This window comes from Stylophora pistillata, chromosome 4 (genome assembly GCF_964205215.1).
Source record: "Stylophora pistillata chromosome 4, jaStyPist1.2, whole genome shotgun sequence".
NCBI lineage: Eukaryota > Metazoa > Cnidaria > Anthozoa > Scleractinia > Pocilloporidae > Stylophora > Stylophora pistillata.
This window is the reverse complement of record NC_142522.1, coordinates 6,283,853-6,309,838: the sequence shown is the minus strand read 5'-3', so window position 1 is coordinate 6,309,838 and position 25,986 is coordinate 6,283,853. Positions and strand designations below refer to the sequence as shown.

At 38.1% G+C, this 25,986-nt stretch overlaps 1 protein-coding gene and 1 pseudogene across 1 annotated transcript in view; both read right to left on the bottom strand.

Annotated features, from left to right (window-relative positions):
* Positions 1–2,816: 2,816 nt before the first annotated feature.
* LOC148732150 (uncharacterized) lies at positions 2,817–4,541 on the bottom strand (annotated as a pseudogene).
* Positions 4,542–4,706: 165 nt separating this feature from the next.
* LOC111346590 (uncharacterized) overlaps positions 4,707–25,986 on the bottom strand; it is a 44,345-nt gene continuing 23,065 nt past the window's right edge. The window contains exons 39-69 of the mRNA XM_088756640.1: positions 24,899–25,040; positions 23,158–23,483; positions 22,370–22,523; positions 21,647–21,990; positions 21,241–21,379; positions 20,728–21,056; positions 20,366–20,504; positions 19,899–20,036; positions 18,857–19,097; positions 17,675–17,826; positions 16,780–17,011; positions 15,850–16,108; positions 15,391–15,499; positions 14,591–14,935; positions 14,027–14,065; positions 13,783–13,900; positions 13,193–13,264; positions 12,818–12,889; positions 11,895–11,966; positions 11,733–11,804; positions 11,582–11,653; positions 11,344–11,415; positions 11,033–11,104; positions 10,613–10,684; positions 8,657–9,717; positions 8,177–8,367; positions 7,772–7,943; positions 7,368–7,428; positions 6,902–7,094; positions 6,214–6,393; positions 4,707–5,745 (exon numbers count right to left, since the gene is read on the bottom strand). Coding sequence (XP_088612766.1) covers positions 5,626–5,745; positions 6,214–6,393; positions 6,902–7,094; positions 7,368–7,428; positions 7,772–7,943; positions 8,177–8,367; positions 8,657–9,717; positions 10,613–10,684; positions 11,033–11,104; positions 11,344–11,415; positions 11,582–11,653; positions 11,733–11,804; positions 11,895–11,966; positions 12,818–12,889; positions 13,193–13,264; positions 13,783–13,900; positions 14,027–14,065; positions 14,591–14,935; positions 15,391–15,499; positions 15,850–16,108; positions 16,780–17,011; positions 17,675–17,826; positions 18,857–19,097; positions 19,899–20,036; positions 20,366–20,504; positions 20,728–21,056; positions 21,241–21,379; positions 21,647–21,990; positions 22,370–22,523; positions 23,158–23,483; positions 24,899–25,040 — 5,760 coding nt within the window. The 3' untranslated portion in view covers positions 4,707–5,625. The remainder of the gene's footprint in view (positions 5,746–6,213; positions 6,394–6,901; positions 7,095–7,367; positions 7,429–7,771; positions 7,944–8,176; positions 8,368–8,656; positions 9,718–10,612; positions 10,685–11,032; positions 11,105–11,343; positions 11,416–11,581; positions 11,654–11,732; positions 11,805–11,894; positions 11,967–12,817; positions 12,890–13,192; positions 13,265–13,782; positions 13,901–14,026; positions 14,066–14,590; positions 14,936–15,390; positions 15,500–15,849; positions 16,109–16,779; positions 17,012–17,674; positions 17,827–18,856; positions 19,098–19,898; positions 20,037–20,365; positions 20,505–20,727; positions 21,057–21,240; positions 21,380–21,646; positions 21,991–22,369; positions 22,524–23,157; positions 23,484–24,898; positions 25,041–25,986) is intronic.

Genomic DNA, 25,986 nt, shown 5'->3' with positions numbered 1-25,986 from the left:
GTGGGGTCTCTAGCCGGATAATTGAGTCTTTGGAACAGATTGGTTCATTTGATGCAGTTGGTTCATTTCCATGGATTGGGTCATTAGAGATGGTTGGGTCACTAGAGATAATTGAGTCATTGGAACGAATTGGTTTATTTGAGACAGTCGGGTCATTTGCGTGGATTGCTTCATTAGAGATGGTGGGGTCACTAGAGATATTTGAGTCATTGGAACAGATTGGTTCATTTGAGGCAGTCCGGTCATTTGCGTGGATTCAGTCATAAGAGATGGTGGGGTAACTGGAGATAATTGAGTCATTGAATCAGATTGGTTCAGTTGTCACCGAAAAAGTCACCGAAAACAGGAACAATTCCAGGAAACTTTGGAATCTAATCAAGTGTCTTTCGAAGGACGACAAAGGGGCTGAGAACGGCATAAAGGAACTTGTTGAAAACGAGATAAATATCTCGGATAAGCAAAGCATTGCTGAGATACTAAACTCGTTTTTTTGTTGATCAACCGAAGAAACTCGTTGCTGCACTTGGGCTTGGCTCGCAGACTGACCCCCCCAACGATGACTTCTACCAGTCAAGGCAATAGTGCTTTTGACCTTCCAAGAAAAACTCAGAAGAGAGGTGTAGAGTTACTGTTATCTATCCCAACCCATAAGGCCACCGGAGATGACGGCATCAGCGCCAAAATACTAAGAACTGCAGCTCCAGCAATTGCTCCATCGCTGACGAAGTTACTGAACCACTGCCTGTCTACACAGATCTTCCGTAATGCCTGGAAGATCGCAAAAGTTACCCCTGTTTTTAAAGGAAACGGCAGTAGGAATGAAAAGAATAACTATAGACCGATCTCTGTGCTCCCTATTCTTTCGAAAGTGCTGCAAAAACACATCTATGAATACCTAGTTAACTTCTTGAAAGAGAATGACTTATTCCACCCTCTCCAGTCAGGGTTTAGAGAATCGCACTCCACTGAAGCTGCGCTTATTCGATTGGTAGACCAGTTACTGTTTAACGTTGACAATGATAAAGCCACTGGACTTGTTTTTATTGACTACAAGAAGGCGTTTGACCTGATTGACCATAACCTACTATTGTCAAAATTGAAGGCTCTTGGAGTGGGTGAGAGCAGTCTACCCCTGTTCCGTGACTACCTGAGTAGCAGACGCCAGTATGTGAATATAGACGGACACCATTCTACCCAAAGGGCCTTAACATTGGGAGTCCCACAAGGCAGCATATTAGGTCCAATCTTGTTCCTTGTTTTTATTAATGATCTACCTGCCACACTTCAGCACTCTGTGGCTGATATTTATGCTGACGACACAACTATTAGCTACTCCACCCATTATACGACGGCTCCTAATGATATCTCGGTCGGCCTTCAGACGGATATTGATGAAATCTTGAGTTGGTCAGCTGACAACAGAATGATCCTTAATGAAACCAAAACCAAATCTATGCTTGTCACTGGTAAACGGTTAGCCAAGAAAATGGAACAGTCCACCCTGCAGTTAAACGTTAATTCTACTGAACTTGAACAAGTGAACTCGCATAAACTATTAGGAGTCACGATTGACAGCCAGCTTACTTTCGACCAACATGTCGAAAATCTATGCACGAAATTATCGCAGAGAATTGCCGTGCTGCGAAAAATAAGACGCTTTATTGCCCATTGATCAAAGGAAACTTTATTATAATGCTATGATCAAGCAGACAATGCTTTCTGCATCAACCATATGGACATCTTGTTCTGCTGAGAATTTGCAGAAAGTCTTTAAACTTCAGAAACGCGCGGCACATGTAATTCTCGGAGCTGACACTAAAGCGAACAGCGTACAACTGTTTAGGAAATTGGATTGGGTTCCATTCTTTCATGAGGCAAAAGTAAATAGGTCACTAATGGTGTACAAACGATTGTCTGGGGACTGTCCACCTTATATGTCCCAAATGCTCGTAAGAAATGCAGACATAAATGAAAGATCAAGCAGACATGGACAACTAAACCTCGTCTGTCCCCGATTCAAACGGGAGTCAGAGGGAGGTAGGTTTTTCACAGTATCGACCTCACGCCTCTGGAATACCTTACCACCGGACATAAGAATGAAACCTACTATCAAATGTTTTAAGAAGGCCATGTTAGATTTTTTAAGAATAGTTCTAAACGATTAGAACATTTTATCTTATACTTTTAATAAACTTTGTAATTTTAGATTTTTAGCTCTTGATCTTTTTCCATAAATAATTAGTTTTAATCTTTTTCAATAATTATCTGTAATATATTTTAAGAGGGCCACTGGTTTGTCAGTTTTATACCGTTATGTGTTTTACCCTCTTTAAATAAAGTTGATTATTATTATTATTATTATTATTATAGAGATGGTGGGGTCACTAGAGATAATTGGGTTATTGGAACAGATTGGTTCATTTGAGACAGTTGGGTCATTTGTGTGGATTGAGTTTTTAGAGATGATGGGATCACTAGAGATAATTGAGCCATTGGAACAAATTGTATTTGGTTCATTTGAGACAGTACGGTTATTTGGGTGACAGAGTAATTATTGGAACAGATTGGTCTATTTGAGGCAGTCAGGCCGTTTGTGTGGGTGGGTCATTTTGTGGTAAATTAGCATCTATAAAAAAATTTGAATACTTTGGGACAGTGTTACAATTCATCCACCTGAGTATTACACAGCTTCCGATTTTTCAAAAACTACTCACAACAAAATAGGATTGTTACATTTTTATCAATGTAACTTCATTTCACTCTGTAAATCACAATTTTATAGCATATCTTCTACTTTTTTGCTGTCACACGGATATTTATTGAACTTGGATAGGAGTACTTTCGCAAAAAGTGCCTAAAACAGGAAGGGAGATGTCAAGTAAATAGTTTATGTTTCAGGAGTGGGAGAACCTTTATCAGATTTTAGTTATTCTGTTCAAGCTCCTAGGACAGAAATTTGAAAACTGTACCTGAATTTCTAAATATAAGATCTAAAGCTCCTGATGGTATCATGATATCAATTCTCTTGTAGCTTTAGTACTTTTGCAGAGAAATATTAACAAAACTGGAATTCCATTTTATAACTTTCCATTGGTTTAAACAAACCTTTAGGCTCTTAAATTTCAGAAGTAATATCAATGACAGTTTCCCTCTTGAAATTAAAGTCATAACAACAATATGTGAGAACAGGTTCAAGACACCCTGTAACATTACAACATTAAACAAGTAAAATGCCACTGAACATGTACATTGTACTTGAATGTACAAAAGTTGAAAAGCCAACAACTTAAAATAAGAAATTAGAATTTTTTGCACTGACAGAAAGCAGCCTCAGTGTGACCATATTAACTTTCTGAAGTATTCACAGCATTCTTAATTAAACATTCAAGCAAGAATCTCCTACAAATGGGAGACATTACAATGTACTTTTGTCCACAATAAAGTCGATTGGCATATAAAAACTTTAAGTGGATTCTCTGGACAAGCAAGAAAACTGCTGGTCAAGCATTCTCAAATTCTTTGGCAAACCAAACAGACAGGGGTTACCATAACCAAAGTCTTGCTCAGATGACTTTAACCAGTCCACAACAGCAAATCCATGAATATTCTGCTGTCCCTTGATCTCCAAACTGTGAAAAATTAAATAGCGAATTATTCCAGGCTTCATCATTCCAGGGTTAATAATTCCATTGTTGTCACACCATGATGCAATTATTCGAGCCTAAGGGCAAAGCCTGGAATCCGCTGTTGAACCATACCTCTCACCACCGATTCTTAAAGACTTATACTTCTTGTAAAGCGCAGACACTTTCAGTGAGGCTTCTGTCTCTTTCTGATATAAGGTGAGGTAAACTTTAAGCAATGTACTCAATTCTGATTGGTCAAGACTTGCCAGCTTGTATGTGCTCTCAAAACAGATTGATGTTAAATCTGCCCACACAGATTCCTTGCCAAGTAAAGGACCAGAAGATGCTAGCATTAGTTGTGGAAAGAGACTAATTTCTTCATGTATCTCTTTGGAATCAAGATGTGCTTTGCAGTTGGGCAGGAAGAGATCACTGTACTGTGTTGGAAGCTGAACAGCCAAAATCCATAAATACCACGTATGATGCACGATCCTCGCAGTAGAGAGCGCTATTCATGCAATAGCGAAAATCAGACCTGAAAAAAATCAGGCCTGTACGGGACTCGAACCACTGACCTCTGCGATACTAGTGCAGCGCTCTACCAATTGAGCTAACAACCCAACTGGGAGCAGGCCATTAAGTCGATTCGTAATAAACCCGTGATGATCAATCAGATACGATGAATATATGAAGTTCATATATTTTTAACTGCGGTTCAGTTATAGATAGGTATAATGCACAATCCTCGCAGTAGAGAGCGCTATTTATGCAATAGCGAGAACCAGACCTGAAAAAAATCTATGAACAGTTCAAAGTAACATTAATTTTTAAAATCTCCAAATTTCTACTTTGGAGGCCTTGGGTGTTTCATCCCCTGAATTAATACTTACAAACCTCATATGCATCGAGCAGCATCTTCAAAAAGTTATATTAAAATGAGCTCCTGACTTTCATTTCGTTTACCAGTAGAACAACCCATTCAAAGTACTGTTTTACATCACAAGCAAAAGGCAACTGATCAAAAAGATTTTTTCGCCTTTTCCCAAATTCGACTCAAAATGGGTTATTACCAACTGAAGGTAAACTGATAAAGGTTTGCTTTACTGCTTTTCTAGAATAGCTTTAAGTTTACACGCACTATGGTCATAGTTTACACGCAACATGGTCAATAGCGCGCATTTTACCTCATCTGTGTTACACAGAACTCTAGATAAACCATTGTACTCTTCTGCAACCGGTGCTCTCAATCAGCTCGGCTAGTTGAATTTAAAACAACGCAGGCACTTCCATCGCTGTTTGTATGTTTATAAATGCGCGAATGGAAGTACATCTCACAAATTGGAATTATCTAGAAACAGCCATGTACATAGATACAACACTAGTTGCAAAGATCATCTTAAACTTCCAACAGTAAAACGGAACTCGGGTAGACAAAGAACCCGTTATCATGCCTTCAAAGACTGGAATGCCTTGAAGAGTGACTTAAAGAACTCTGGCACTATATGTCAGTCTAGAAATCGTTTTTTTTTTTTAATATTTTAATCTATAGCATACTTTTGAAATTTTTTAATATCTGCAATTTGTGTACGTACTTTTCACAATTTAATGTTATTTTGGATCAGGACCTCTCTGTAGATCACCTATGGGTGAGAGAGCTTCCTGTTTAAATATCAATATTAGTATTATTATTATCATCATTATTGATAAATAAGGAATCGACAAACATTTCTAAAATCTACCAAATGTGATAGTTGCGTAGTCATCTCGTAAGGCAGTGGTTTTCTGCTTCTACGACGACCCATCCATGAAAGAGAACACCTATACAACAAATTTTCAATGTTCGGCAAATAGTCGGTGGACGTTTATTGTTTCAATAAAGGTAATGTAAAAAAGCTGACCAAATACTCTGAGAAATCGTTGATTTCACTCATGCAACCATTTCAAACGCGGTACCAAGTGTGATGAAGCAACCAATTTCGAAAGTTTTTTTTTAGTTTCCTCATAGGTATGTATCCCAAACTCCCTCAGCGCACCAAGTTTCTTCCAATAATTCGCGGATGTAACTTGCTTTAGGCCTCTTCTCTGTATCCTCGAAACACAGGTTCATAATCTCATGCAACTATAAAACATGAACAAAACAAAAGAAAGAAAGCTCCGTTTTCAATCAGCCAATTTCATGTGTATGCACTGCACAAGAGAACTCTATGCTTATTTACAGCTTTGTATGAAGCAGTGCCACTTTTTTAGAGGTCGAGAGAAGAGTTCCACTTTTACTATGAGGCTAGTGCCGAAACTTAAAATAACAACGGCCTTTACGAGGTAAGATAATTCGACGAATACACTAGACTGGTCTTGAGCACTAGTTGGGGCTGTTTTTCGTCGTACTCTTGCTGCACCGTAATTAATTGATAAAGTATTACAAATAGATGAAAAATAAAAGATACCAGCTTTCAATCGTGTTCACTAAAGTTAAGAAAACCTACTAAAAGACGGTAAACTATCTTCAAGTAGCGCTTAATCGTGACCGAACACTTTAACAGGGATCACCATTTGCAAATCAAAGGCGCTGTTTCTAGACCGTATTTACCTTAACGTATTCACTGGAGCCATGGCAGTGTCCTAATAAGGTAGCTAGCAAATGTCCAAACTGCTCAATGTCTTGGCCATGGCAACTCTGTTCGTCGACAGCCGAGTTTATGAACGCACCTGCACCATTCACGGTAGACGCTTGAGAGAATCCACCCAAAACGGCTTTGATCGGAGGTACCTGGAAAAAGAGTCCATCCTTTAAAATTTACTTCGTGGACTTCATTCATAATGGGAGGATTAGCTCTGAATTTTTTTATTTGCACGCTTAAAAGCCTTATTGGCCACGCTCTAGGATGAAACTCTATTGTTGTTAACTTAGCAAAGCCAAGACGACTAATTTCAGGTAATTATGAAATGGGTACCGGCACTTTTAAAAGAGGTCTTTAGAAACGATTTTTAAAACCCTCTCACGTGGAAATCATTCCGAAACGCATAAGGTACGCATAAAAGAGACACGATTTACTAACGCATAAAGATTGCTAACGCATAAAGAGACACGATTTAAAACGTCCCTTTACCTTTCATCTGTTATTACCCATTAGACCAGAATTGACACCACAACGCATCTATCAGTTATTGAGAGACTGTAGGCGAGACATGAACAATTCAACGGCCATTAACGACTAAATGATGCTACCAAAGGTCTGCGAACGTTTTTAGACTCTAAGAAATAGTCACTCACTTACTCTTGAACACTGGCTGATCAAAATGTTGCCAGTTGTGATGTTGTTATGAGCCATCTGATAATCCAGCAGACGTTCTATGGCACTGATGACGTCACAAGCTACAGCGCATACTGCGTCGAAGTCCATAACAATTCCTTTCTCCGAAAGAAAATCTTCCAAAGTGGAGCTCGACTCAAAATCGTAACAAACGAGCCTTAACAAATTCAGAAGGGATCAATTACCACCAGTTAGGAGATGAGCGTAAGAGTAAACATTGAGTGATAAATCTACACTCGCATTGTCAATAAGAGCAGATACGGTAAAAAAGTGTAATGCATAAAACAATGCACTTCAAATTTCTTAAGACCGAATTAAACTAAGTTAGAATAATTCAAGGTTTTCTATAGCCATGTCGTTGTTCTTAGTTCAATTTCTCAACAAAACTACATATTATATGAGTTTCAGGGTTTGGCCAACTATAACTTACCAACTACTTCCTTGTATCTCATGGATCTTCTTATTTCCATATTCAATGCTCTGTTCAGACGCTGAAAGTCAACAACAACAGTGGTATAATGCAGACACAACCTGTAAGTTTAGCAGCCCACTGATACCTGAGACAAAACTAGGTTTTTTTTTCTACTTCTACCTATCTGACACCTGACCTAGCCAACTGTATTGCAAAACATCAGGCCCAATTCTTCAATTTCAATTCAAGAACCCATCAACTAGGCTTCCTCCATTCATAAAGGGAATTGTATCACTGTTTAAACAAGATGCTATTGCTTTTCAGAGAATCTTCAATTTGCCGTGGATTTTCGTTTTTCGCTTTTTGCTAAATCTATGAAATGAGGGATGTATTTTTTTTTTTTTTTTTAGATGGCCACTTGCCTTTAGAGTGCCAGCGATAATGAAGAAGATTGTCATGCGGATCTTCGTTACTAGATAGGTCTTGTACTATATCGATCTCTCGAGTCCAGTCTTCCTTCATTTCCTTTCCGAAGTACTTCAGTAATACCATGCCAAGCACTCCTTCTTCCTCGCACCAAGCGGTGACGTAACCCTACATCACAAGGAGACAGCGGAAAGAGGAAATAACAGAATTTCGTCGCTCGTGATATCGTTTGGTACTTGCATAGAAAGACATTTGATAAAAGTACCAACGGAAATATCGATTTTATTACAAGGTTGGTCTGTGATGACAACGATACGTGTACGCTTGAAACCTACCTTACTTTACTTTAATAGTTATCTTTATCCAAAAGTTTACTGTTGTATCCCAAGAAAGGCACTTACAGTTGAATGCTTCCCTGCAGTGTCTTCTTTAAAGATATCCACTACTTCGATCAGCTTTAATTTAGTGTTCACTTGTTTACTTTTTTGTTTCCGTTTTTCCACAATTCTTATAACCGGCTGGGGACTGAAATCGGCAGGGGAGACCAAAGTGTTTTCAGCATACGTTCTCAAGTAGTCCATAGTAGATTGATCTAGAAATAGAAATGGAAAGATAACACGACAACACTATGCAACCTCCTAGAAAAGATTTGATTGAGCAATAATACACCTGCATAACAGAATCGATCTTCACAGGAAGGAGTGCAAGACGGATTGCAAGTATGCAACTTGTGATAACTTTGAAATCGTGTAATCCACTGAAAGTGGTAGATTTGAAAAACATTTAAGATACAATAAGGAAATTACATTTTTTCGAAGACATCACCCCCTTCGAAGTCCATAGAAAATATATCAAACATTTATTGCAGCGGTAAATCTTACTATTTTTCGATCCACCTCCAGCGCGACTATTCAAGGTCTTCATAACCATACCAGTGATATTTTTCCTCTTTCTGGATAAACTTCGTTTCGTTCTCTCGGTAGAAAATGTATACAGGATTGGATTAAGGGAAGAGTTTAACGGAAGAACAAACACTGCGATCCACACGAAGGCAATTTTGTGCGGATCATAAAAATTTCCTGTCAGAGACAAAATGCTGATAATAATTATAGGCATCCAGCAGCAGAAGTCTGTCATCACAATAAAAATAAGTCGTTTGGCCATTGCAGATTCTTTGTTCATACTCGTCGACCGAACAGCGCGGGCAGCACGCTTAACCGTCCAGAACATTAAGACGTACGCCACCCAGATAAACGTGAAAGAAACGAAGTTTAAGCCGATGAAAAAGGAGACGGAATATTCCCAGCCGGCAGGTGTTTCTTCGGATAGTTGAAGAGGAAGGCAAACAGCTGAGCGACTGTAAAAACCGAAATCACCACTTTCATCGTAAAAATATTTTATTCCAGTGATGGGAATCACGGAGATGACTATGCCAAGTATCCACACTGCTGCGCAGGTGGATACGGCAGACTTGTAAGTAAGACGCCTGAACTTGAAAGGGAAGACGATACAGATAAATCTGTCGATGGTGATGACTGTCAAAATCAGCACAGACACCTCGCTAGAGAGCATGGATAGAACTCCAATAATTTGACAGCCTATACCTGCCCTCCATTTCATGTCATGCTTAAAATATTCACCATGCCATCTCGCGTCCACAATTGCTATTGTCAAAAGATAGACACCCATAAACATGTCAGCTACGGCAAGATTTGTCAGCAAGAACGAATGAACTCTGTTCTCTTCTTTATCAATGATCCGCCATATTATAACCAGAAGGTTGCCAAGGAAGGCGAGGATTCCCAGAATCCAAATGCAGATCTGAAGCGTTTTGTTCTTCATGAGGTCGTCACAGCTCGAGAACTCATCAGCTGGAGAATCACAGGTAACTCCTTCGACTGATTTCTTAGCGTAGCAACAAAGGATGAAACGGTCTAGTTTCCTGTTTGGATTTTGAAAAAGACGACATCAGTTTGCATCTGAATTACTTTGTGTTACGAGGATCGAATTATTTTTACTGAATCTGTCACGCAATCCCAGACTTTTCTAGAATTATCTATAATCTGTAATATTCCAGAAACTTCTTCCATGTGACTCAGCAGTTTCCAAAAATAGTACAACTTGCAATACGCTATAAATAGTAATAGAACATTCTAGATAACTAAAGTAAATGTATAAAAGCTGGCTTGTGAGAAGTATAAAGGAGATTTGCCCGAGGGCTTACCCTCGTGGCTTGCTGACTGAACTTGTGGAAGCTATGATGTGACAAGGCTATGACCTTTTGACCTTGCGATATCCGGAGAGAAGAAAAAGATGAAAAAGACGATAGTCGAGAGAGAAAGAAGAAAGAGTATACAGAGTTTACTATGGAGTCCTCCGGAAGAATTTGTGTACACGGAAAGAAAGTCATGAATCAAGAAAGCCAAGTGCTGTGGTCTTCAGTCGGCGGATGTTTGAATTGGAAGTTGATCAAGACGACGAACACTTACACGGCATGAAGGATTGTAAGCCTGCTTTATGAACTGCTTAACTTAATCTTTAACCTAAGTAAATTAGACAATGTAAAACAAATTAAATAATAGTTGAAATGGGTAACTGCTTGTTGTTACATTTGTGTTGCGTGCCATATATCGTACTCGGGAGTCTTTTTTCATATATGCTTTGTTAGCGGACATTTGTTGGTCATTCGTGCACGTAACATTTGTCTCACTGAAATAAAATATTGGATTATCTATATACACCTATATTGCGTCAACAGATCAGTGCTGTCACTACGAAGTATACATTTGTATCAACAAAAGTACATAGCCACTAAAATATAGATTGTAAAAACTCACAGATACTTGAGGCTAGTCAGGTCGTTAAAAGCATCTGGAGGTACATTAGTGAGTCTATTGTTGTCCAGGTATCTGTTTTATCAAACAAGAAGAACAGCTGATTGATCTGTTCAAACCTTCTTATTAGAAGTTGAATATCTGCACACAGGCTTGATGAAATGGAGAAGAATGGTACTAAATCACTGCACAAATAATTATTTTAAACTGATGCTCATCATGGAGCAAGGGTGAACTCGAGCAAAAAGTTTTTTACCCACACAAGTCCTCTGGTTCAGTCTCAGAATGATCCAGCTCAGGAAACTATTGCGCTTTCACCACTGACCTCACTTACTTCTACGTACATTACACTTATACAACTCTTCAGTAAAAATGTATTTCCACAAAAATACTATCTCAAGGCTGACAATTCCAATTACTTACAGATATTTTAATGCACTTAGCCCTTGAAGGGTCTTCCTTGTCACTGTTTTCAGCTCATTGCTGCTTAAATTTCTGTCGAACAAGAAACATTGAAAAGAACCCTCAGCACGATTCATGGGCGAATTTTTTTTTCAGCTAAAAACTCATTCAGGTGCATCTTATCGTCACTTTACAGCCTGATTCTAACAATAAGCACAATCAAAATCCCACAAACAAAACTATTACGGTTTCAACAATAAGTTATCAAATTTTCCCCTTATTTACAACAGATGAAATAATCTGAGAAAGTATTAGCTCAGTTCAGCACTCACAAGACTTCCAGTCTGGAGAGATCTTCGAACAAGCCATTTGGCAATACCGTTAGCCTGTTTTCCTGAAGGTACCTTATAGAAATTAGAAATCAGATATCAGAGTATGAAGTAAGACATATGGCGTCTCTTTGTAACTTAATTCCTTATCTTAACCCTACGGTTTGTTTTGAAAAGCTTAGATATGACCAAAGCGATTGGCTTAGAAGAAAATTCATCAGTAACTCCTCAGTTTACTTACAAATGGGTAATATTGCTCTTGTTGTCAAAAACGCCATACTGCAATTCCGTCAGTTGATTTGCACGTAAACTCCTTAAAAAAAAAATCAAGAGTTCTTTGAAGTTTCTCAATCTTTGTCAGCTTTTAACCTTTACTGACAATGAGCACTTACAAAACATGCAAATTTGACAGTCCATCAAACACCCCACTTCTGATACTGCTAAGAAGGTTTCTTCCTAAATCACTGCAATAAAAGAAATAAGCTAATTCAATCGAGTTCCTGTCGATCTTCGTTTTAATGTGGAAGAATGAGACTATATTTAGAGATACTCACAGGACGTGTAAATTAGGGAGTTTGCTGAACGCTCCAATAGGAAGAGTTCGAAGAAAATTAGAATTCAGTCTCCTGCAGAGAACACAAGAAAAACCTTTAGTAAGGTTCTAAAAGTTCCTTTCAACATAATGCAAGACCAATGAATAAAGGGTGGTAAGTTTCTATAGAAACTTTGAAGCTGCGTGGATGAGGGTAACAAAGCCGGAATTTTTTTGTTTTGTCACCTGGCAAATTAGCCACCGTAAAGAGTTCAAAATCTGACGTTTCGAGCGTTAGCCCTTCGTCGAAATGAATGAAACGTCAGCTTTTGGACTCTGTACGGTTGCGAAAATAAGTTATCAACTCAGTTGATCAAACCAAAATTATAATGCGATATAGATGCATTGAGAAAATCTCTGAAGCAATGGGCCCGGTTGTTTGAAGGTTTAATAGCGATGCTTCTTAATTTCTCTCTTCAAGAGCCTTTTCACGACAATTGTCCCTATCCTTCCTAGAGCATCTAATAATCAAATTGTAAACAAAACGAATTAAACTAAATTTTCTTTTTGAACTTTCAGACCTGAAATCAAATTTTATACTAATCCTGGGTTATCTTAACCCAGCTTTGAAAACCCGACTCTGATTTGTACTTTGCATCAATCCTGAGAAGCTTTCGTATTCAGCGGGGAAGTCGTTGTCAACCTAGCCCACTATCTCTCCAATCAAACAAGCAACCACGTCCCCCTGATCTTGTCATTTGAGATGCCTCCAAGATGTTGACTTAAATGAAGCAGTGGGGAGGAATTTCCCAATCGACCTAGGGACATTTGAAGTAAGGAAGATGACAACTACCTTAAAAAAATTGTAATTGAGGATTCTCTCGAATAAACTAATTCAAAATTAAAAAGTGATTTAGTAATCTATAAGCGCCATCCAATACTCACAGTGTAGTGACAGAAGACACGTTTTGAAAACATTCTTCATCTAAGTGGAACAGATTATTGAAGCTAAGGTCACTGTTTCAGAGAGAACACATAAGTTATTAAATTGACTTCTGGATCCAGGTTTTAAAATTCGGCCAAAGAAACCTAGAGGATCCTACCCTAATTGTGTTCTCCATGCTTACATTATAAATTCTGCAGATACATGGTTTACATTATGAATACAGTATTTTTGTCTTAGTGTAACCTAGGATATTGTAGAGAATCAGAGGGTTATTTAATGTGATGTTTTCATTGATATCTTAAACGTTCTGCACATTTTAAGCAGATACCTAGCACTGCCACTTACAAACACAGAGATCATGGCCTTCAACTCACATATACTCTAGTCTTGTAAGGTCTGAAAATTCCCTCTCGTGAAGTTGCGAGATCCAATTATTGCGAAAAAACCTGTTCGATATGTCAGTATTAGTGACGCATTAACTTGCACGGAAAAAAAAATTCAGGCCTCATAAAAAAGCAACTAAAGTTGAACCAAAATAACAAAACAAGGAAACCTTCTTAACAGACTACAATTCACAAAGAATGATTGATAAGGGAGGAAAATCCTTGGAATAATCCTCTTGACCAGAATCATTAATAAACAGCCTAATGTGTGCATGTAAATACATGTACATGTACTGATTTAAGGCATGACGTTTACACCTTCCCCTTTTCCGCTAGGCCTCAAATAAACACAACAGAAAAACTGTATATTCTTTTTGCATTAAAATCCACTTCAGAACTCAAACAGCTGAAAAGGAAAAAAAGGCGAGATTGAGTTCAATTTTGCCATTTGACGGTTGTCGTAGGCTTTGTGCTAATTCCCTCCGTGCATGCAAGCAGACTGACTGGTTATTAACATAATGGTTGTTATTAACATAATGAGAAGTGATAATGATGATAATTAAGAAAATGGTTAACCATACACTGCTCCAGTATTTGAAGGAAGAGAGCTTGGTACAGCCAGCAGCTTTTTGCCAATAAGCAGAATCCTCTTGTCGTATACTTCACCAAACTCCTTACATTCGCAGCTTGATGGACAGTCTAAAAAGGATTTCCGAACTTAGTTTAATATCTACCATCATCTTTCAGGGATTGCATGCTTTGGAAAGTAAATGTAGAGAAAAAAATCATTTCCTATAGTTTGTCTACTGATGAAGCTTCAAATACCTCTATGAAGTGAGCAAGACGATGCTCCCAATTCTTGAGCTAAAAAATGGAAAATGTATATATAGCATTAAGGTATCAGTTGCGACTACCCGTAATAGCTTTGTCACGGTGTTTTTTATCCTTACCTCGGCTGTTATTAACAGTTAAGAACTGTTCTTTTTCTTAGGTGGAATGTTTAACTCGAAAATTTTGTGAAATCAATTGCAGCACCCGAGATCGTGGAGAAAGATCAAGTTTCGTCAAGGTTACTCCATTAATAAGGCATTTCACTTAGCATTCCTCTCATTGTTTGGAAGTATGATGAATACTGCCCCTCATCAAACATTCTACCGCAAGCAAATTGACAAAGGTTTTCATCTCGCTGAATCGTTTCCAACTCATCTTTAAAAAAGTGACCAGGAGACTAAATAAGCCTACTTTAAACGCAAGTTACATTGATTTGGTCATTCATTGGATTTTTAACTTTCAATTCTACAACTTTTGATTCAATTTCGTTAACGTTTATGTATACATAAAGCAGGTTGATATTACTTCAAAATTCAAACTCACATAAATACAACATACTTCTGATAGAATAATAAGAGGCCTTGAATCTTGCCATCCGCAAACCCTGAGCACAACGAAGAACAATCGTAAAATGTTTTGATGAAGAAACGACTACCGGGGGATACGTATGGCCGCAATATTTTCCTATCACAGGCGTAGATTCATCACCTCCGTCAAAGATTTGAAGGAAGCACTTCTCGCACGTGGGGTGGCTCGTGAGTAGGAATTCTTGGAATTCTAATCGAATGATGTGGTTTTGTTGGACGGTGATGTGCCATTTGCACAACGTGTCATCTGGAAGATTTCCAGGATATAAAGGAGAGAAGAAGTATCCTGTTTCATTCGTTAAGTACTCGCTGCAAGCTGAAAGAGTAACCGCAGATGAAGGCCAAAACGTTAAGACTGAGAGGTCAGTATCATTGGACACGAAGTATGGGCACTTCATGAGCGCAGATGACAGCAGCATCATCGCCCCAGATTGGTACGATAACAATTTCAATAGCTGTAAAAGCACAATAAAGTATTTGGCAGTGTTGCTTTTACGCAATTTCATACAAAGAAAAATAATTCTTCTCTCTTCGCTTTTAAAAATGTCTTCTGTTGACATTTTGAAAAGCGTTTTGAAAACTTATCTTTTTAAAACGTTTGTTAGTGAATGTTAGAAAATGTAGTTTGTTTATAATTTATTTTTATTTGTTGTTTAAGCGCCACGGGCAATTTATTGAAGTTGTGCGTTATAGAAATACTCTTTATTATTATTATTATTATTATTATTATTATTATTATTATTATTATCTCATTTCATTGCTATACTCCACCTTCTTTCGCCGAGAGTGGCTTAACTCTGCAGTTTTTTGCCTCGTCGATATACAGTCCTGTCAACGCTATTAAGTCCTCTTTCTTCTCCATTTCCGCTTTTATCAGCACCTGTCCCAGTAATGAAATAATTTCTGCAGTTATGTATTAATCTCATCGCAGTTCCCGGTACCTGAAGGCTTTATGAGTTTGCTCGTCATGTTTGTGTTGTGTTGTGAGGATGTGATAAGTATAAAAGATAAAGGTTTGTCTGGCAACCCAGAATAAAAAAAATCCAAAAAATAAACAAATTAAAAGTTTACTTGTCTGTTTAGCTTTATGGTTTATGTTGATATAATCTATTGTAACAACATTGAGAAGCTGATAGTATTGTCCTATAGACGAAAAGGAAGAATAAGTAGGTCTACTAATTCGTTTGTCGTAATCTAAAAAAAAAAAAAAGACAGAGCACCATTCTATACCTGAAACGCTGAATTGGAGCTAAGCTGAATCTGACCATAGACCCAGTTTCCCCAGGTAGTGCCTTTTGATATCCAAATAGGTGCTCTACGAAGGTTTTTTGCCTTCTGGTAGATTATCAGTGCCTTCTCTCCAGGTCCCCGCAACATGTAACGGAACCTCAGACATCGGTTATTGCCATCATGTGATCTATCGTATAGTGGGCTCATTAAAAGAGCAGTTTGATTGACGTGGGTTGTAATGCCATCTGCCACAAGTCTGCTGACTGAAAACATATCACATCTCTCAGCAAAAAGGAATTTTCAATACTGATGTGCTTTGTTCTAATATTCGTATATAGAAAACTTCGTTTCTCGAGGCAATAAGAGCTAAGATCTTGCTGAGGAACTCCCAAAAGAGTTCAAACACTCCAAAATAAGTCGTGTAATGAGAAAAAAAATTCCAGGCTGTCTCGTTCGTTGATTTTTCTTAATATGTGATATATGCAAATTATAGATCCGACCCGCTGTATTTCAACATCTCTGTACGATTCATCTCGCGTAATTAACATTTAAAGTTTATAAAAATCGTAACTAAAGTAGCCTACGATGTTACTAGCGATCAATAAAGGCAATGAACCTAAGGCTAATTGATCGTATATGCATCCACGGATAAAGAAAAAGGGAACCCTGTGACACTGTCAACTTTTTTTTAACGATTACTCCCACATTGAACTCATATTCTGTTATATAACCCAACACACGTTTAGGTTTGAAAATTCTATTTGAATTGTTGTTGCCATCTTTCTGTTTCCTTACGACATGACAAGCAGGTAACAAGTCAAGGGCGAATGGAAGCTGAAATATTCCTTCTCCACAGCTTACCAGGATTAATAGCACTCTCTTGTAAGGGAAATAAAGGTTTCCAGATTATTTCTGATCACAACACTTCACTTGCCTTTTCTGTCCTTGCAAGTTCTGGAGTCTTTTAGCTCGACTTCTCCTGTTATTCCATTCCTGACTGTTTCCCAGGATTTTGAGTTTCCTGTCTCAGTTCCACAGCCATATGACATGCGCAGTACCTCATCCATTAGGACAGGGGAACTCCATATATTGAAACCATTCAGTTTACCAAGAACAGCTAAATCACTTTTTTTCGTTTCCCTGAAGCCAATTTTCATGGTCCCTGCAGACACACGAAATACAATAATTTAACGTAATACAGTTTTCTCTACGCCTTTATCTCTTATTATTGCTGGCTACCTTTCTCGACAAATTTTGAAATTCACAGTGTGACATCTTTGAAATGTGTCGGTATCAAACAAAATAAATCGAAGAAGGTTTCATTCCCTGAGATTCTACTATTCTCCTCCAGTATTGCAATGAAATAGATACGGTTCAACGTACTCCACTTTCCGAGCAGTAGCCACTTGTCTTCAGCTCAAGAAAGTGTGTGCTTTATATTTTTCACCTTCCAAATCAACTTGAAATAAAGGCTGAAAGTTTCTAAAGAAAATGTGGTGCTGCGTCGGTGAGGGTAACAAGATAATTGGTTATATCAACTAAGTTGAAATTGTAAATTGGCCACCGTAACGAATCAAAAAGCTGACGTTTCGAGCGTTAGCCCTTCACCATTCGCTCTGACGAAGGGCTAACGCTCAAAACGTCGCTTTTTTTCTTCGTTACGGTGGCCAATTTACAATTTCAACTAAGTTGATATAACCAATCAACTTGAAATAAGTATTTTCTTTTTTCTCACTCTTCTCTTTTTGTCGCCCTTTGTTTGTTTTGTTTTGTTTTTCTTTAATTTCTGTCCACCTGCGAGAATAATTTGTTCTGTTGTTATTACCTTCCGTCCACAGTTCAAAATTGGGTGCCTTCTCGCGACGTTCCTTAAAACTCCTATGACCATCTTTTAATACGGTTACTAGTCCGATCTTAGTGTCCAATAGTACACACACGTGATGCCACATGTTGTCTGTCACGTCCATTAAATATTGACTGTGCATGAAAAATAATGAACAAATGAGTTTTATTTGAAGGAAAAGTGTCTTGGAAACAAACCAATTTATAGAGAAAGTTGTTATTGATCTCTTGATAAACGTTGCACAAAGAAAGCAAGAAAACACTCGTGAAGAGACATATAACCTCTCTCTGTTCATCATAGCCAAACTCAAAAGTTACCTCTACCGTTTTAAAATTGTTTTTAAACGTTTACTAGTTCCTATGTTTTGAGATTTCGTAGGGTAACTTGACCGTTCGAAATATGTCTGTAAATGGGCTGGAAAACACCCAGTAACCCATTCACACAAGCCCGAAAGGTGGAAGTCATATCGTGTGGATCCCACAAAAGCTTATGCTTTTCCTATGGCGAGATATCATAATTAGATTCAAGAGTATTATTTGTGTATTTCAGCGAATAGCCTCAAAGGATCTCCCAGAAATTGAAAATAAAGTGCCTTGGCCTTTTTTTACGTTACTGACGAATGGTCAGGCTGCTAATCAAGTTGCGAAATGGCGTTATCCTTAGTCATTTTGAAGACGTTGTTGGAATGGTTAAGTTGCTCTTTGCTACTTCAATACGCATCCATTCGCACTATTTCACAAATTCTTGTTAATTGCGAACTCAGGATAATTAGATGTAAAAAGCCTCTGACGAAAAGTTATCACCAGGAACCGTAAGTAAGTCATCAAATTAAACTAAGAAAAGTAGCTTTGCAATCTTTTCCCCACTTATACCTGGGGCAAGAGAACATGTGTCTGTCTTTCCATAGACATGCTCAAGCGCCAATTTTACTGCCAAGCATGATATAAGATCTATGCAGGCATAATAGAGGCATTGCAGCGTCATTTTACATATTAAAGTAATGGGACAAAAAGTGGCTTTTATTATTTCAGAACTTCAAGTGCTTAGGTTGTTTAAAACTTTGAGGAAAATCAATCCATTGCTAATGAGCTATTCAATAATTTAATAGGCTTCAAGTCACGACTTTTTAACATGTATAGAGTAAAAACAATAAAAAATCGGTACCTTCTTTGGTTTCCAAATAGAATATCAAAAGTGTTGTTACCGCAATAGAGCCCGAGGTTCAGTGTTTCAGTTTGATCTGCTGATGCCGCAGTTCTATATTCAACAAAGAAACCAGCATTTTCAGTCTGTAACCAAAAGCAAATGGTGAATCCCCCTTTCGCCGGCACAATGTCTGAGAATGATACATAGCCACGACTGCTGTCAGTGAAGTGGATCTCGTAGTTTCCATCGCCAATTATTCCTAAAGCAGAAAAAAATACCGCAAATTATTATCCAACTACACCTAGACAAGTACAAATAACGCCACAGACGAGTAAAAATATCACGCGGGATTTGTACTTGTCTATTGAAGTACCGGTTAAACAGGTTTTCTCGCATCGCGCAAGCGAAGAATTGGATTGTAGTTACAAAAAAAAAAAAAAAAGTGACGGACAATTTGAATCATATTTCCGACGACGAAGAGTCAGAATGGCTGGCAAATATAGATTCAGGTTCATTTGATAAATCGAACGAAGAAAAACAGCTTGACGACCAGAAATTTTCTTCATTCAATGAAGGAAATAGAAACAGCAACACAACAACGCGCCAATTCCGTTCCGCTTCGCATACTTCTGCCACGCACTCCCCGTAAATAAATATCTGCGAAATTCGTCCGCACTGAAATAACAGTTTGGGGTGTTGGATAATGAATAACTTATTAGACGTTTTGTTGTGTAGTATCGCTGAGTATTTTTACTCGTTATTTGTATTTTGACTCGCCCTACGGGCTCGTCAAAATACGGCACAACTCATAAAAATACTCAGCGATACTACACAACAAAACGTCTAATAAGATATATATATATATATATATATATATATATATATACTCCCTCCTTCAGTCTTCAATCTCTGTAGGAGACCGTCAAACCTGATCCAGGCATATAGTTTAGAAAACGGAGCGAAATAGAAAATGGGGCAAAAGTAGGGAAAATGTTAGGGAAATTTGTATTGCATCGGGTAAAAAGAACCATTTTTTTAACAATTATCCAAAATAACCAACCTTCTTCATCAGCGTCACTACCTATATTTACGTCTGTACCCAGATAGATGTTGTTAAGATCTGCGTATTTCATTCTTTTCCAACCCCGTGCAATATTCCATCCACAAGAGTCTATTGCTGCGTCGCACGGACGGTCATCTAACGAAATATAAAAGAACGCTAGGTAATTAACTATTGTATTCATTGGTAGTGGTGGTGGTACTAGTAGTGAGAGTTGTAATGGTAGCAGAAGTAGTAGCAGTTATAGTAGCAGTAGTAGTAGTAGTAGTAGTAGTAGTAGTAGCAGTAGCAATAGTAGTAGCAGTAGCAGTAGCAGCAGCAGTAGCAGTAGCAGTAGTAGTAGTAGTAGTAGTAGTAGTAGTAGTAGTAGTAGTTGTAGTAGAGATAGAGGTAATGGTTGCTGTTGTCATTCTTCCTGTAGTGCCGATAACGAAGCCAGTAGGTTTGCCAGGATATTCCTGCATTACCTCGACAACCATACAGCTCTACTCGCATCGATATATGACTATACCAGGACACTGGTTGAAAGCGGATGAAGCGTGCTGTAATGGGTGGGTTAAGTTCATTATAAACAACAGAATTCCGGTCTTTGTTTCCATCAAAAACCTGTTTAAAAAAATTAATGAATAAGAAAATAGAAGAATAAAAAATCTCTAATTTGCTTTAAGCTTATAGAACTAGAGGTTACCTCATAGTGCCTGGAAGACCTTACGTCTCGTTTGCAAAGGTAAAAGTGACATTAATACAGACTAAACATTGTTATAATGATTTCCTGATTCTTTATCTTTAAAAAAACAAAACAAAACAAACGAACTAAAACAAATGCCACCTTCTCTGCTGTATCTCCTTCTCCTCGATAGAAGTGGAACGTTTCACCATCCTCACTGTGCTGCAGCTTGTATTTCGTTACCCACTGGCTGGTATCAGGTCTTCCTTGTGTAGCAACACGGGTCACATTATTATTTTGATCAAGAAGGTCAATCTGAAGCCATTGACTGGAATTATTATTGCCAGCCGACCAAGATCCTCTTGAACCTCCGGTTGCGTTATATTTCAGTCTTCCTTGCATGGCGGCATGAGCATTGTCCAGTTGGGAAGAAGAACTCAATTGGCCGTCTGTTATTGCGCCATGTTCTATGCCGAGAGGTTCAAGACATTCTATAGGTTTTACGAAAACAAATTTTATCTTCAGAAGATCATGGTACATGATCAAATTTTATTGTTGCGTGAACAAGCACCAAGATGCTCGACCTTGCAAACCACTTAGCATTTTAAACAATGACGCGATGTCGATCGCCTACAAGCGATGCATTTAGCTTTATACCTTGTCCTCCATTCTTACCTTTACAGCCGTAAAGCTCTATCCTCATTGACACGTGGTTAAACCAAGCTTGAGGTCGAAAGCGGAAGAAGCGCGCCTTGATGGGTAGGTTTAGCTCATGAAAAACGATGGTGCTTCTATCTGAGTTACCATCAAACTCCTAGGAGAAAGAAGCGGAAAAGTGTTAATAACCTAATGATATAATTATGTTCCTTTAAATACTTTTGACACTGCCATTCAATCGGCAGTATGAACAATTTTTATCCTAATATCTGTCTCGAAGTTTTTTCATCTTTTATTTTGAGGCGGTTGACATAGGGGACAATAGCGGAATACTGGAATATATAACATAGCATACCAACAGGTAGATTACCAGATTACTTCGCAGATTAACGAAAACTTATTTCAACCCATGAGATTTTTTCACCTTGTCTATATTTGTTCCTCTACCCCTGTAAAATTGGAGTCTAGCTTCATGGTTGCCATACTGCAACTTGAATTTGGTTACCCATTGGCTAGCATCATCTCTCCCCTGTGTTCCTACACGCGTAACTTTAGCGTACTGACTACCTAGATCCACCTGAAGCCATTGTTGAACATCATTTGTCTTTGCTGACCAAGATCCGACTTTAGAACCTCCTTTAAAGTTCAGCCTGGCTTGAGACGCAGCATGGTTATCATCCCAGATGGAAGAGGCTATGATTTGTGCATCAGAGATTGCACCATTTTCCATGCCAAGAGCATGTCGACAGTCTGATATGTTGATGGATACTGTGGGTATGAAAGACAAGGCCTGAGGGGCTTTAATGAAAGGTAAGATGTATGCAAACATTTTTGGTCTTTTTTCCCTACTTGTTGCTACTAATCTGCATGTAAGATTCTCCACTTCAAAAACAAAACTTCTAAGTAAAATTTTTAATGCTGTTTCCCTTCCCTAAATTGTCAACTAAGTTGATTGAATCAAATCATCGTATTTTCCATTAGCTTGGTTTTGCAACAAAGAGAGGTTTTAGCAAATTATAATTACAGTGTATGTATTGGAAACGAGACCACCAACTAAAAAAGACCACTTATAAGGCTATTTTTAATACGTAACAATTTAAACATGTTCCGCGCACCTCGTCTAAATGAATGTAAATACAGTCCTTACCCCCACTGACGTCTTCCAAACAACCATAGAGCTCTGTCCTCATAGAAACGTGGCCAAACCAGGCTTGTGGTCTAATTCGGATGTATCGAGCTTTTACTGGTGGGTTGATTTCATTGTAGACAATTGTATCCTGGTCTCTGTTTCCATTAAAAAGCTGAATGAAAAAGCAGAAAATATAAACATGTGTTATCAAGAATTCTTCAGGAACAAAATAGAATTCATCTCTCAGTTTAGTATAGATGTGGAGTGACGTAACGGTGCACCTCTTCAGTTTTGATCTCTATCCAGGCTATATAACTCGTTTTTTAATTTAAACGTACCCAAAATTCGCTTTAAAAACTGCCATTTTTTTTCAATTTTTTCGGCAGCTGTTTGTGAACCACAAGTTTTGCTTCCCGCCATTTGGGTCGAACTTTGGGAATATTTTGCAGATCAAGCGGGGAGCAGGGTCCAGATTCTCCTTCCAATATGGCAAGGGAAAATTTTCGCAATTCTTATGGCACCAAAATTCTTATAACCATTGGATCGCACCTTACAACCCAGCTGGATAATTTAATTTTAAATGTAAACCTGATTGGCCATTGGTCCAGGTTGCGAACTGGGTCAAAGCGTCAAAGCCATTCATATTCTTAACGGTATAGTGAAACATCTTCTTTTATGGAACGTCCAAATTCGATATAACGCTTCAAAAACTAAATAACATTTGCATAACAAAAAGATCAGTTTCTAATGCTTAAACTCCCTTCCATGTCGAAAAAGGACGCTAGGGGTTAAAATGCAATATTGACCTTTTCTTTCGGTTCTCCAGCTTCTTTGTGAGGTTGGAAAATTTTACCATCATTGCTGCACCACAAAGTATACCTTGTCACCCATTGATCGTGCTTATTTCTGCCTTGTGTGGCTATTCGTGTAACTTTCAAGTATTGAGTAAACAGATCAATCTGGAGCCATTGATTTCTATCATTAAATCGCGATGACCACGATCCTGCTTTCCATGTCCTTTTATAGTCTAGTCTACCCTGCCAGGCGTCATGGTGTACATCCCCACGTGAGGAAGCGCTTATCTGTCTATCAGGAATTGCACCATTTTTCATGCCCAGAGCCTCCTGACATTCTGGCGGTATACCAAAAATTGACAGAAATAAGCGGTTTAAAACCGTCCATTATATAATGTGTATGACGGAGGCCCTAGAAATCTCATATAAATGAATGAAGGCTGATAGTTTCTAAAGAAACTGTTTGGGGCTGCGTCGGTGAGGGTAACGAAATAATTTGTATATATCAACAACGTTGAAATGGTAAATTGTGCCACCGCAACGATTACAAAAGCTGACGTTTCGAGCGTTAGCCCTTCGTCGGAGCGAATGGAGGAATTGTGGGTTGTGTGTGCTTTTAAAGGCAGAAAATGGAGCTACGTTATTGGTGGGAAAATGGCAACGAGAAAATCACGAGTAAATGAAAAGCGTTCGTTGATGCAATTTTCCCTTTCGTAAACGGCCGTTGCCATTTAAAACGGCCGTTGCCATTTTAAAACGGTCGTTGTCGTTTGTCGAAACAGTCGTTGCCATTTTGTAATGAATGGCAACGACTGTTATCGGAAATGGCAACGACCGTTTCAAATGGCAACGGCCGTTTACGAAAGGGAAAATTGCTTCGTTGATACCTGTGGGATTTAGACTGCCGGTTTGAAAGATGAGCTTCTGTTCAAGAGTTTTACGGCTTTCCGTGCTACCTAAGTCTAAAGAAAGACCGCAGATTGCCATATGTTGCTTAGAATGATTAGGTAAATTAAAATGTCTAGCGACTGGTTTCGATGTGTCCCTGTTATTCCTTTCCACGTCGCGAAGGTGTTCTCGGAATCTGTCACCTAGTCTTCTGTCTGTTTCGCCGATGTATATCTTTTTGCAATAAGTGCAAGTTATGCAATAGATTACATTGGCGGAGGTGCACGTGAAGTGATCGGTGATCTTAATGGATCGTTTGGGTCCCGATATAGGTGATCGATTCCGAGAACACCTTCCCGACGTGGAAAGGAATGACAGGGACACATCGAAACCAGTCGCAAGACATTTTAATTTACCTAATCATTATAAGCAACATATGGCAATCTGCGGTCTCTCCTTACACTTAGGTTGCACGGAAAGCCGTAAAACTCTTGAAAAAAAGCTTATCTTTCAAACCGGCAGTCTAAATCCCACAGGTATCAACGAACGCTTTTCATTCCACTAATTTATTCGTGTTTTTCTCGTTGCCATGTTCCCACCAATAACGTAGCTTCATTTTCTGCCTTTAAAAGCATACACAACCCACAATTCCTCTATTCGCTCCGACGTAGGGCTAACGCTCGAAACGTCAGCTTTTTTAATCGTTACGGTGGCCAATTGTCCATTTCAACTTTGTTGATATATCCAAATTAAATCTCATATCAGACTGAGGGCGAATAAAGAGTAGGGTCTCGATAAAAACTGTAGAAAATTTGTTATCTACAAATGACTCTATACAATTCAGTTGCATAATAAAGTTGCCTACCATCAAGACAACCATACAGTTCCACTCTCATTGATATGTGGTTCTGCCAAGACTCTGGGCGAAAACGGACGTATCGGGCATTGATTGGCGGATTCAATCCATGAAAAACAATTGTATCACGGTCGTTGTTTCCAGGAAATTCCTGAATAGGTGGAAGCATAGTAATTCTTGTGAAATTGAACAACAACTTATAAAAAAATCCTAAATCTTTCACCTGAATTCATAGAGATCTAAATTAATGTTTTCCGTTATTGAAAACAAAAAAACCTTTAAGTTATCCTCATTATTTCTTTTTGTAATCAAGCTGATAGGACGAGTTTTTCTATTTTTGCCACTAAAATAATATTAATATTGATATTATTATGATGTAATCAATAACTGAATGTTTCATTTTACAAAGTCTAACATCATCAAGTCGACTATAATAAGACCCATTTATATTGAAAACGTTTCTCCTGCGGGTGCAGTCACCCCTTATAAACCTTAAACTTGTAAACCCCTTTGAAGTACAATGTACTGAATAAGAGCAAATGGTGATTTTACGACTCAGTCAATTCCTGGTTTTGATATTGGATTCAATATGAATTTGTCTTAAATCAAAGGTGCACAAAACATGAAGGACCAGAAATAAGACACAAACAGCAGTGATAAACATATTGAACCTGCACATTTTCATTATGACTTGACGTTTCGTATGTACTCAACATACATTTTCAAAAATAACCGTTGAAATTTAAAACAGCTATTTATATAGAGAACTAAGGCGAGGGGACTGGAACCAAGATTAAGCAAAAAACTTAACAATAAACAATAACACTAGAGCAGATTATTAAAGTAACAGCTTTTCACTTCCAACGTTTACGTTGAAAGCTTCCTTTATTAATTTGCTCTAGGGTTTTTTGTATTGTTTATTAAGTTTTTTGCTTAATCTCGGTTCCAGTCCCCTCACTTTCGTTATATTTTTACACAGCTGTTTTAAATTTCAACGGTTACTTTTGAAAATATATGTTGAGTACATACGAAACGTTAAGTCATAATCAAAATGTGCAAGTTGAATATATCTATCACTGCTGTTTGTGTCTTAATTT